General features: G+C 36.4%; 1 protein-coding gene across 1 annotated transcript in view; it reads right to left on the bottom strand.

Annotated features, from left to right (window-relative positions):
* Positions 1-11,187, bottom strand: part of LOC124287401 (titin homolog) — a 124,149-nt gene extending 112,962 nt beyond the window's left edge. The window contains exon 1 of the mRNA XM_046723935.1: positions 10,739-11,187. Coding sequence (XP_046579891.1) covers positions 10,739-10,822 — 84 coding nt within the window. The 5' untranslated portion in view covers positions 10,823-11,187. The remainder of the gene's footprint in view (positions 1-10,738) is intronic.
* Positions 11,188-13,575: the final 2,388 nt, after the last annotated feature.

Below are 13,575 nucleotides of genomic sequence, written 5' to 3'. Positions count from 1 at the left end.
TAAGCAAACTTCTTTTAACCATACAATCCTAAAAATGTGCAGTCTCATTAATATTGTATCTTTCAGTTTGATACAAAACCTCTAGTGCTGCACAAAGATCTCTCATGAGCTGTCAACAGGTGAACTTTGTAATGAACTAATCAGCTGTACAAAAATGTGAAGCGTTTACTGTAGCATATGGGATTATGTCTTTCAAAAACACATATGGGCAGACAGTTCTGAATGAAAACAATAAAGGCTGTGGTGTATGTTACATACACTTTGGTGTTTCTGTAGGCATTGTTGTCTAGGGTAAATAAAAAAATGTTGTGGTTCCAATTACAGCTCTTTAAAATTTAGGACATTTTTTACATTATTTTTAGAAGTAAAGTACAAACTAATAACACATTTATCAATGTGTAATTGTTTTTAATCAAGCTTGCAACCAGCATGCTGATGCCAGGAAAAAACAATGGTATCTGAAAGCTTATTTTATTCATACCGCTTATAAAAAAAAATAGGATCCACCAGAATTCAAGGATCGTTCAGGTAATCGACGGAACCACAACATTTTCTTTTTAGGTCCTGTAGAAGAAAGATATGCCACTGAGTGTTCTGTGTAGATTTTGGTCAAGATTTCAGAAAATACTGGAAACATTTAATTCCATCAGGTTTCATGAAAAAATATTTATAATTATGTGTTGAGCATGATAGTTGTTCTGAAACAAGCACACCACAAGTTTGGACAAAAAAAACAAAAATCTAACAAATATTGATCCCTCATAATAGTCGATCCCTCATTAAAAATAACATGATAGGAAAAAAATAAATGAAATTTAATACAGGAAATAATACTGATAAACATAATTAGCATCTTCTTTTTTTTATCGTAATTAGCGAACGAAAGATGGTTTATATACATTTACAAATGTGTCAGTTTCAACCAATCCTCATAAATAACTTAAAATTCATTTTCCACGGCACAGTTACCATGCATGCCCAGTGTACTAACATTCCTCCAATTCCTGAGTACGTGTTGTATTTTCTTTATATTTGTCTGTATTGTTTCAGTATACCTTTTATCATGCACTATTTATTCAAATGGGGTGTTTCACTACCTGTTTTAATGTGTGTTTTGTGAGCCATTTTACTGCACATCTGCTCCTTATTATTCCTGAACATGTAAAAGGTGACAAGAAAAATACTTAGGTGCAGGAACATTTGCCTTTTGAAACAAGTTATGTTGAACATTGACTGTCATGAATAAGTTTGAATAACATGCTTGTGTCTGGCATTTTAATGTTTGCTTGTCACTGTTCTGATGAGGTCATCGTGAACCCTGCTAGCAAAGAACGTGAGTTAAGTTTGACTGTGGCAGACAGTATTTTGGTTTTATCCAGAAATTATTGGTATGTGCTGACATACCAAGCATAAGATTTAAGGTGAATCTGGTTTTCAAACACACGCCCATCTGATCCTGGTGCTGTTGAGGGGAGCAACTCTGTACAGTGAATGCCCTACACAACTGCATGACTGGCGCTGGATGTAATGACACTGTAGCTAGCACTAAAACATTTATCTTACAGAAAGGTAACTAATCAGAGTGTATGGCTAAATTATTGTTTGATCAATTCTTCTTTGTATTTCAAAGAATTTCATTTCAATTATTCTTAACATCCAAAAGGAATATTTGCACCCGTTGTAAAAAGACTGTGAACAAGGGAAATACATTTCTCCATTTTTCAAACTATTTGGAAATGGCAAATTTCAAACACTGTGCTGCATTAACGGCCATAAGCTAAGATTGCCCATGATGAGAAATGTAAGAACTGCCACAACTAAAAAACACTATAGTTTCGCGAACACCTGATAGTGATTCATAAACACATGCTCTGTCATTGTATTGCATGGTGACAATCACTGGATTGTCTGGTTCAGACCAGATTTGTTTACAAACAACATCATACAGCTATAATACTGCTGAAACAAATTTCTGCTTATGATATAGTCACAATTGTAGAATCAACTCTGCTTTTTGCAGAGATTTCTTATGAATGGGGAAAGGGTTTTGTCACTTCTATTGCATTGTGATACTTGTGTAATAGAACACTATAGTGTGATGTGAACATTCACATTCCCGCAATGTACATTTACTTGTGTGTCTGAGGTTACATCAAATTCTATCATGTCCTAGATTCATGAAATGTTTTGCTTGTGAAGTGACGTATCTCTGATCCTTTTCTGACATGAATATATAGTGACATGGAACAACTAGATTTGAGAACCACCTCACAACAGAAGATACCAGCAATAAAGATGACACAGTAGTTTTTCCTCAACCATTGTCAGCAGTCCTTTCCGTGTAGAATACATACATTAACAGGTAATAAAAATAATACATTTGGGGGAGACAACACAATAGAAATCAAGAATGTTTACTTAAAGTATTTCCTACAACAGAGAGCTTGAAATTTGAGGGTTTTCTAAGGCTGACTGTGATGTCCCAGAATCTGTATGATATTGTGTGCCACTATAACAGTGACCTGTGGACCTGCACACTGAAACCTTGCAAAACAGTGTTCAAGAAATATTGGTGATTCCTGAATAGAAATCAACAACCACTACAAAACTATGGATAAAACCCACACTGTCTACTCAATAAAATTGCTAATCTCAATGAGAGCATGTATATTTTTTTCATGGCAGAATGGTGCCAAGCCTACTGTGTTTTCAATTTGGAGCTGGTCTACCTGTAGATTTAGCACTGTTAAATTCAACAATTGATCAATAAATCAATTTAGTGGAGGTAAATCTACAGGCAACCTGGCTCTAAATTAAAACCACTCTAGGTCTATCGCCTAACTGATCTCATTATAAAATACTGGTATTTACATCATACCATGAAAACCTGCCATATCTCAAATAAATATTGAAAAGAAGCAGATAAAGCATTTTTTTTAAAATGACAGTTAGCTATAGACTTGGATCAGTTACAAAACAAGTAACCAGATAATCAGTTTGGGCTTTGGGTAAAGTGCTGGGTGAAAGAAATATATACAATTGAACTTTGGACTTGACCAATAATGTACAAATATTATGAAAATAGCTGCTCTAACTCTACAGAAGGACCACAACACTTCAATGATCCACATATTAATCCTCCCCTACAAACATTTTGTGTTTGTTTCACTCCAATATAGAATTATGACAGCCATGAAACGTCAACAGCTTTCTGGAATGGGACCCAAGTGCATTTCAACCACAATGCCATTGTTGACTGAAAGGTAATTATAAAGTAAAATATTATTGGGTGTTTTTTTCATTTTCAATAGGAATAATGAATTATTTTGTGAATATTGATCTAAAATATTGATATTTTGGTTGCCAGTGATCAGGCTATGAACGATTGTAGTGTCGATAATTCAATCAATGCCCATCACAAGAACAAACAAACATCTAAATTATTCATTCATTTCAAACAATTTAACAATACTTAGTAATTGGATCATAAACACCCAAAAACTGAGTCACTGCAAAACAGTTCATTTGGATTTGAACACTGACAGTGAAACCAGTATTACTGTAAAATATCAGTGACTCACTGAATTGAAGAAAGTATTAACCCTGCATTATTAACAAGCATACTGAGTGATGTAACCCTGGTGACTGTGATGACTTGAAGAAACATCGTCAATATCAATCAATCACTATCAGGGCAGTTTGTCATGTGAGGTGTGACATAGGCTTCACCAGGTTCTCCCAAATATTGATGTAATCACAGCTGACAAGACCACGAGGAATCACTGATCAATACGATCACGACACTTCCTATTGCTGTCTGGTAACACAGACCTGGCTGTTGACATTAGCAATTAATATCACTTTATCTAATCCTACACCAAAGCTATCCTGTAATAAATCTTGTTTTAACCCCCAGCTCTAAGTCTGTAAGGTAATGGAATTTATGTGTAAAACTTTAGCTTAGTTTTTGTGTGACGTAAACAGTGACTGGAACACAATACAGTGTGACACGTTTTGAAAAAAATGTAGCATCAGCTTTGTTCCTCTTTGTTTCGACAAAATAAAAGCATAGTTCTTTTTCATCCGTTTTTTTAGAAGAAAGATTGGATGTACTTTTTGTCTTATTGTATTTTTCAGGCAATTTACCAGTACACAAGACTTGTCATTGGTGTATTATGGGTTTTCAGAATTTTTATTGCGAGATAAGATGTTGGATGAAATTACGTGTTCAATATTGTATATATTTTTAGGAATGTGAATCAGAATGATAAAGAAATATCTGGTTAAAGGGCCAAATGTCCTTATCACCGTATGCCAATAATCACACCTGTTTGGCTTTTTAAGGTCACAATCACATCAGCTTAATTTTCTGATTTATAGCTTCACTGAGGTTGATGAAATTTAGCTGTTTAACTTTCTCGAGTAATACTATGATGGGAAAACTAAGTGGTTGAGTGAGTTTGGCTGTTATGATGCCGTATTAAAAGCAATATTCCAGCGGGGAACTCCAGAAATGGGCTTCACACATTGTACCCATGCCGGGAATCGAACCAGGGTCTTCGGCATGAGGAGCAAAGACTTTAACCACTAGGCTATGCCAACGCCCCATGAAATCTGAGAGTTAGCTTCACAAGGGATTCAAAAAGAGTGATTGCTAAACTACAACTGACTGACTGACTGAGTTTTGGTTTAACGCCGCTTTTAGCAATATTCCAGCAACATCACGGCTGGGGACACCAGAAATGGGCTTCACACATTGTACCCATGTGGGGAGTCGAACCCGGGTCTTCGGCGTGACGAGCCAACGCTTTAACCACTAGGCTACCCCACCGCCCCGAAACTACAAGGTCAAGGGCATGTCACATAAGAGATTTAGAGTTACCCACCTTTGGTGCCAGAACTGTCCAGAAGAAAGGGTTGATCAATGTATGGATGAGGAACTGGGTGAGATGGTTAGATTTGTTGGTTACAAACTCTATTTTTCCATCCCTTGAGGCAATAAGGATAAAACATACTGTTTGAAAGATTTGCATTGAAGAGACAATTCAGAAACAATGAGACATTGTTTATTCCTAGAAGTGTAGTATAGTTTTACTTGCAGTATGCAGTTGTTTCAGAAAACATATTGTATGTGCAGTACTTGTACGTATGTGCAATATTTGTCTTTGTTGGGTATTAAAATACTTTTGGCAAGAAATGATTGGGTTTCATGATTCACCAATGTATTGATGTATTGGGAACTGAACCAGTCAATATATAACATGATCTGCCCATGTATCAATGTAACATTAAGAAATTAGTTACTTTCCCACCCATCATAAACTCTTTACCAAATTATGGTGCATGTTAAGTACTGGTTGATAATGGCATGAGAAATCCATGCAAGTATCATGATACATCATAAGATTTCCATAGCCACAGTACAAGTTACCAACAACTGGCTGCACACATTGTACCCTTTTAGGAATACATCTCAAGCAGTGCTTGTATTACCCACTCAACTATTTCACTACTGGGTGTATAGTGTAACTTGTTTTTGAATCATGTACATTTGAAGTGTAAATTTCTAACTAACAGCTTATTATAACACTGGAAGAACCTGTCAAATAAAAAATACCTCTGGCAAAGAGCATTATGATCAACCAATACACCTGTCAAATAATACATCTTTTAAAGAGCCCAATTTTCAAATGATACATCTGTCAAAGATAGCCATATTCAACTGATACATCTATCAAAGACCCTATATTCAAATGATACATCTGTTAAAAAAAGACCTATATTCAACCAATACACCTGTCAAAGAACCATATATTCAACCAATACACCTATCAAAGATCCCTGTATTCAACCAATGCATGTGTCAAAGACCCTTATTTTCAACCAATACACCCATCAAAGACCCCTATAATCAACCAATAGACCTGTCAAAGACCCCTATAATCAACCAATACACCTGTCAAAGACCCATACATTCAACCAATACATCTGTCAAAGACACTTATATTTCAAATTATCCTAGTTCTGCTATTGCTACACAAAGATTTATTAAGGAGATTGGTTATTCATTTTGTAAGATATGCGTGATGTCATGCTGAATGGATGAACCCTTGAACATTACGCCATTAAAAAAACAAACCCTTCAACAGTTGTTAAGTGTGTACACTTAACTGATTACTGGACAAAGGAAATCCCCAGCATAAAGCAAATAGATAGCGATTGATCATTCCCTGAGCTCTCAACTATACCCTCGTCCCAGTGTCTGTAGTCTAACACTCAAGTGGAGGTATTCTCTGGTATTTACATAGTCATAAAACACTACCTAGCACAGAACCCAATACCTACAGTAGTATACTGTATATGTACAGTAGAGAAGTCTAGACCAGCTGTTGAATGAAGGCAGTCATGCACTGGGGTACCAGTGGTTAACACTAGGCATTGTACAGAACACCAATATTCCCTGACCTCTGAACTAAGGTCACACCCCATTTGTCAGATAGAGTTGAAACAGTTGAAAATCATTTTCACAGAAACAAGTAAACAGTACGTAAGTCAGTGACAACATTTTGCTATTTTCTGTAGAATAACCCAGTTTTGAAATTTATATGATACATCATTGAAACAGACAGACATTGATTTGACTTGAGAAATTTGTTACAAACAGCCAAACAAATGCAACTTGATTTAGTAATACATTACAAAAAACTATTTATGTTTCATTAAGTCTATGAAACAAAATGAACATCTTTTAAATTAAATATAATATGTCTTATATCCGAACCCACACTTTCAGAGTCAGGCACCTAATCGCCAACACACAAAGCCAGCAGGCACTAACCCGCTCAACCAGTTAAATAATGAATCCCAGATGGGACTCAACCCCCAAAGTACTAGATTCAGTACTTTACTAAGAAAGTGTAATACCAAATATAACATATGTTGCCTTTAACAACTTTCTATATGGCATTGTGTATTGAAAGAACTAGATTGTTGGGACTGTGGAGAAACTCAACCATAGCATGCATGATGTTAAGGTAGCAGAATATAACAGAGTTTATATTCTTGTAAATCACATACAGTGATAAAGGGCATACATGTATACATTTGCTAACATTTACATTGAATCATAATGTTTTTAATGAAACATTCTTAGGCCAGCTTTATCTATCCGGCCACTGACAAGTGGGGTATGTGACAGATGGGGTGAGAACAACCCTGCAACATGTTACACGTGTCATGACAGTCATGTTGTACATGGAGGAGGGGTGACATGTTGTCATGTGTCATGTACAGCTGAGACGGGAGGACATCTCTGCTTTAGGCTGCCTCGGTTTAATTTCCATTGTTAGTTCTTTGATGATGCTCCACAGAAAGATGGTGTTTATATCTTGTTTCCTGAGACATCCCTTTTGACAGGTAGGGGCAAAATTTAGATTTATTTCAGAACATTTTTCTTTTTAAAAATATTTTTTCCTGAATATATTGCTGTTTCTGCCTGATAATGTATTAAATACACATGTATTTGCATTCTGTATATATTTCATGCAAGGTGGCCTTGTTATAACCATTTTCTTCTCATTTTCTGTGTTGGTCAAAAGAGTTAACTGACTATTTTTTAATTATTTAAGACTATGTAAAGGACGTGTGATACTATGATTCTGTATTAGCATCATTTGATGTTGGAAAGAAATTTTTGTATTCAATGTTGTGTTCATGTTTTTATGGGAGGTACAAAATTATACATATGTCAGAAGGGTGAGTAGTGTTTAATATGACACTAGACATCTATCAAAATGGTTTCTGGTCACAATGAAGAAATCACACACAAATCCAGGTCAATAAATACACTTACATGAGGATAAAATTGATTTTCAGAAAACAAAAATGATGCAGATTACAAACACAATAGTATAATTTTTATATTTCCTTATACAGAAATGCATGTGTCTTTACTGCCATGATTTGGAATTTTTTTCAGTATATAATGTTTCCTGAAACCAAACTCAGTTGGTGGTTGGACCTTCGGTTGTTGTATTGTGTTGTATTGTTGTCTCCATACAGCACTGGTGTCACATCAGCAGTGTGTGGAGTTTTGTGTTGACTTATTTTATCTGTTCTAAAGGAACTGGCTTAAATATGTTTTTGCATTGATTTATATATAAATGTAAAAAAACGCATGCACAGTGCCTAACCCTTTATGCAATGAAAGATGGACACAGTGTTCACAAAAATGTTTATGGTTATACCTAATTAAAAATATTATAGCTATTCCTTACATAAAGGCGAGTCACAAAGAATAAAACTGCATGGCCTACCAGTTGTTTCTTATCTGTATGCCAGCTAAATATCTCAGTTTCGTAGACTGGATGGTGATGTGAATATTTATTGATTTGATGTCAACCAAGGTAAACATTTTTGTCCTGTGTTTAATTCCTCAAAATGGTGCTCTTTATCTCTTTACTAATATTTGTCTTTTTATTAAGCTTTTTTCAGAGGAGTGAGTGGATGGCTATATACATTCTTACTCAACAAGAACATTTTAAAATGTATTTGCTAACACGGAGTTCAAGATAATTATTTTAACCATTGACAGCGTGACTCACAAATTATTAATTACATTGTGTATTGAAAATTTCTATTTGGTATTCAGTATGTCTTAGGACCCACTTCCATTGCATCGTTTCTACTGGATAGTTTTACATCAAGAATAAGGCATTGTTAAGTATATATTTATGCTTGAAATGATTCTCTGGTTAGTCCTCAACTGTGTATGATAATGTACTGTCCCGTGTGTAACACTATTGCATACACTTACTGAAGTCAAATTAACAACACATGAGATGTAGTGTCTAGTTTCTGCATTATTAACTGCATCAGACATGATGTATGATGTGTGATACCTGTCAATAAAGATCTGTAAGTTCATAAATATACATTTGGAAATTACAGGATAGTGTTATGCCATTGGGTCTTTGACATTTTTCACTCATATTTGTATCAAAGTAACTCAAAGTAGTTGTGTCCATTAAGCATTGGAGGATTCTATGATCTTTGGTTTGTCAATGTTGCATAGCAGGATAGGCTCTTCTCTATAAGTCATGATCATGTAGGCTCCATATAGCTTGTCTGAGTAGTCAAATGCTTCTGTTCTGTGTAGATATGTCTACTTGCACTGATACTCTAGATGTTGCACTCTTTGTTCCCCGGAACTACATTTGTTTTTAATCTTTAGGTCACTAAGCAATAATCCTATTGGGATCCTGTTTGCAAACTTATAACATTCTAAATATAACATTAAAATTATACATGTATACAACCTTATCTACCTTACAGGTTATTTCTACTTATTGTCTATTCAGTTCCTTTCATCTGTAACTGTTCAGCAACGACCCCATGGCCCCTTTGCATGTGAGGGTTGTGTTGTGCTTCGCAGTGTGTTCATGTGGTGACAGAGATCCCTGACTGATAATCACCATAGACCTTGTGGACACAGAGAAGACCTTAATGACATCTCACAACTGATTATGTCAACACAGATCAATGTCTGTCTCATTAAAATCAAATGTTTACTCTGATACTGTACATGCCTGAGGATCTGAGGACCCGGTTCTGAATCAGGAAACATGAGTTGTTGCTGTTAGATTCAAGGTATATATGTGCAAAGCATTCAGACCAGCATATGTCATATATGTATCTCTGAAATGAACTTAAACAACAGTTCTGAATGTAGATAAAGAAAGGCCATGCCATGTTATTGTTGTACATAATAATTTTATCCACTGAGCGTGTGACTCACAAATTGTCATTTGCATTGGTAGACAGGTAGGACTCACATCCAGGTAAGACACTGATCCAACTGAGGACTCAGATCCAAGATAGGACCCAGGTCTAGAGTACTACTCCAATACATTGTTGGCCATTGATTGAGGGTAGGACTCAGATTAGAGCAGGAATCAGATCCATGATCTTGACACCAGTACCACCACTCCCCTCCAACTACCTCCAACACTGTTTCAAAATCAAATATAGCCTCCACTGACATAAACAAGAAAATTACCTTTGTATTATTGAAATACAAACTATGAAGACACACATCCACAATCCACATCTCACTGAGTGAACAAAAGAACCCAATAATTCCCCTTTCTTGTAAAACATTCACATCGCACTTGTCATTAAATATATCCTAAATTCCAGTGGTCATTATCTCCCTACATAATCCCCCTGACAAGTCATTACCAGGAATGTCTACAAGACTGCCAAGGGAACCAAGCCTGTCAGGGTCACTAAGCTGTCTTGTGAAGTGTGGAGCAGCAGGCTGGCAGCATTCCTGTATTGGATATTTTTGAAATCTATAAAGAAGTTCTCTTCAAAATACAAAAGTAGTTTTGAATTATGAATGTAAAGGTTTTAGACCTACTCCTGATTGAAGTTCCATTCATGAAAATATCTTACTTCCTTGAACAGGGATAACATTTTAGGTATCTGCATGTGAGAGTCTCTCTCTCTCTCTCTCTCTCTCTCTCTCTCTCTCTCTCTCTCTCTCTCTCTCTCTCTCTCTCTCTCAGTGAAGCTCTCTCTCTCTCTCTCTCTCTCTCTCAGGTTCAGTGAAGCATGTTCCTGTTTGTTTGTGGTATAATTCCTTGTCCACAACTCGCCCCCTAGTGTGTAATCGCTGTATACCACAGGCACGGCTACAAGTGTTCACAAGGTGTACAGCAGTCACGACCACTCTTACCTTCTGTCGGTGTAGTCGATACGCCCTCTCCTGCTCATACTTGGACAAGATTCTACTAGCCACGGGTTTCTTGGTGTAGGGCATGATGATCACTTCTGCCAACTTCCACCACTTGAAATATCCCTTTTTGAGCACAAGATAAGCGTATATCCGAAGTTAAATCTTCCAACGATGGTTAACTCATGATGAATGAGATTAAACCGACGACTTGTGATATAAAGTACTTATCAAGTCCATTACACTGCCACCGGTCCGGGAGTTATTGGTAGCGAGTTTGATGAATGGCAGGCGACTTGTACATATCACACCTGTTTAATACAGCCTAGCCTGTTGAGTCCTTACCAGCAGGATGACTGACACGAGTCGGTGCTATATGTCTTCTTTGTAACACCGTGAAGTATGCAACGGTACACACAGTGATCTGTGTAGAGAATGCTCGTTCAACGTGACAGCGGGGGCACTGCCATGACGACAATGTAAACTACTACCGTAGATCCTCCCACTGAATAGCACCGCTTCGCTTGATCTCATACTTTTACCGTTATGTGTATGTTAAGTTTCTTTATTATTGCACTGCGTGTTGTGTTTTTTGAAAAGGAGTTTGATTTGATTGCGTTTATGTTGGGACCTTTGAGCCCGACATGATGAGGCCTGTTTAGCAAGGAACGGCCAGTACATATGACAACTTACCGATCGATTTTCTATGTGAGCGTTGATGAGATTACCTCTAGCGAAACCAGCTTCTTTCACTGGAACAATTGGAGCGCGGAACAGACATGTTACTGTATTTGAAATAATTGTTGTTATTATGCCATTGTTATTACTGTTAAGAAACACACATCCGAGTGAACTATGACACATATTATACATCAGTGTAAAAAAATACAGGACAAAAAAAGATTAAATCTGTTATTGCACTACGTGGCTAGTCATCCATGATTTATAGTGCTTGTTCGTTATCAACTGAAAAATCACTTTATTAATTTGATCGTGTGTTTATTGTCTAACGCTACACTCGACAACATTTTAACTATATGAGAAATGTGGAAATGTAAACCCTGAACTAGACAATCCAGTGATTGATATCATGAGCTGCGTCCCACGCCGTCAGGATACGAAGACACACAACGAACCCCGATTCAGGGCTTAACCTTCTGATCCACCTAATCTTCCTAAGACTTACATAAGCTGTTGGGATCGTAGACTGTCTCCCAGTCCCTGAACCACATTATTTCCCTCTCTGTCCTGCCCTTTCAGCATTGCGAAAGCTCTGAATAAAGCAAGTCTAAGTCTCCTCAGGTTTAGGATATCTGAACTCGGTGATGCTACATTTAGATGTTTCTTTAAAAATGTTATACCGTTAGTCTAGCAGGGTGTCCACAGTATAACTTACTGTTAACGTGAAAGTATCATTGGCGCCACACATACGTCCACAATGTTGCCGACATGCCATACTTATTCACATTTCGGTTTTGAAGTTTACAAATAAACTTCCCATGAAAATTTAAGACACTTAAAACACTCACTATATGTTATGTATATATATATGGCTACAACAAAGATTGATTTCTTCACTAACTTGGGGAACAAACTGCAAACCTTATGCAGATGAACTGCACGACGATCATACATCAAATTGCTGAAAAGCATGTGCAAATATCGTGCATGTGAACAGCTACGTTTTTGGTGTAAACTTTTGTTAAGAATTCGCCGATTTTCACTGATTTTTATCATTTATTGAACTCACGACAATAATCTTTTCAACGTTACGAATATGTTTTACAATACATCAGTTCATGTGTAAACAGTACCTATAAACGGTATGGAGTATTTTGCAAAATTTAGTTTAGAACAGTTGCCTGAAGTAAGTGGCTATATTTACACAAGTGAGTCTAAACTTTTGATGGGAAGTATATTATGAACCAAAGATCAACGATTTCGACGGTTTCTAAAGCAGAAGCTGTGACGCAATCAAAATTCAGTCCAGAAAGATACTTGGAAGCATTGTTTTACAGCGTTATTGAAGAAAACACATCGGAAAATTATTGTGAAAATGGATCTGTTTCTTCTCATACGCCAGCTATTTAAAACGTAATTTTTGCCACAAATAACCAAATTGTGATAATTTACTATATATTTTGATACAGAAAACAAAATATGTGCGTGTTTGGTTTTTTGGTTTTTTGTTTGTTTGCTTGTTTTCTTTTGTGGGGGTGGGTGTGTGGGTATATCATTTGTAATTAACATTGTATCTACATGGTATTTCACCGATAAGCGTGTTGCAGTTTTATAAATAATAAGTGAAGTAGCATAGTTCGGTTTCAAAACAGGTGATGCACACCATTTGGACGATTCTGAGGAAAGTATTAAAACGTAAAACAATCTAGCAAAGTGATAAAGCATGTCAACGACCGAAACAGGGTTGTCTGGAAATGTGATACAATTTATCCATTCAGCGTTCTTCAAATATAGCTAGTAAATTCAGTGTGTTAAGTTTTATGCTTTAACAAAAGTGAAATGAAATAAGATCAATGTCTCGGACATGATACGTCTCCTCACGCAGAGTCATTGTATCAGAGGCACAGGTTTGAACGTGAGCGAGGGTGTGGTTGAAGGAGTCCCTATGTTCTCTGTAAATTATTAACGTTCATTACACTCGAAACAATTCATGACTTACAACTAGTCCAAATTTGTTCTGGATAAAAGAATTGTGTTTAACACGTTAAGGTGTATCCGAATAAAGTGTGTTTGTCGAGGAAGATATGGGATATTGTATGTACGTTTCACTAGAGAAACCCTGGTCCAAAGCGCCTGTAAAATGTCCTAAGCTGGACGTT

The sequence above is a fragment of the Haliotis rubra genome, unplaced genomic scaffold (genome assembly GCF_003918875.1).
Source record: "Haliotis rubra isolate DU_JTF1 unplaced genomic scaffold, ASM391887v1 Scf40, whole genome shotgun sequence".
Taxonomy (NCBI): domain Eukaryota; kingdom Metazoa; phylum Mollusca; class Gastropoda; order Lepetellida; family Haliotidae; genus Haliotis; species Haliotis rubra.
This window is presented reverse-complemented; position numbering and strand designations above follow the sequence as displayed.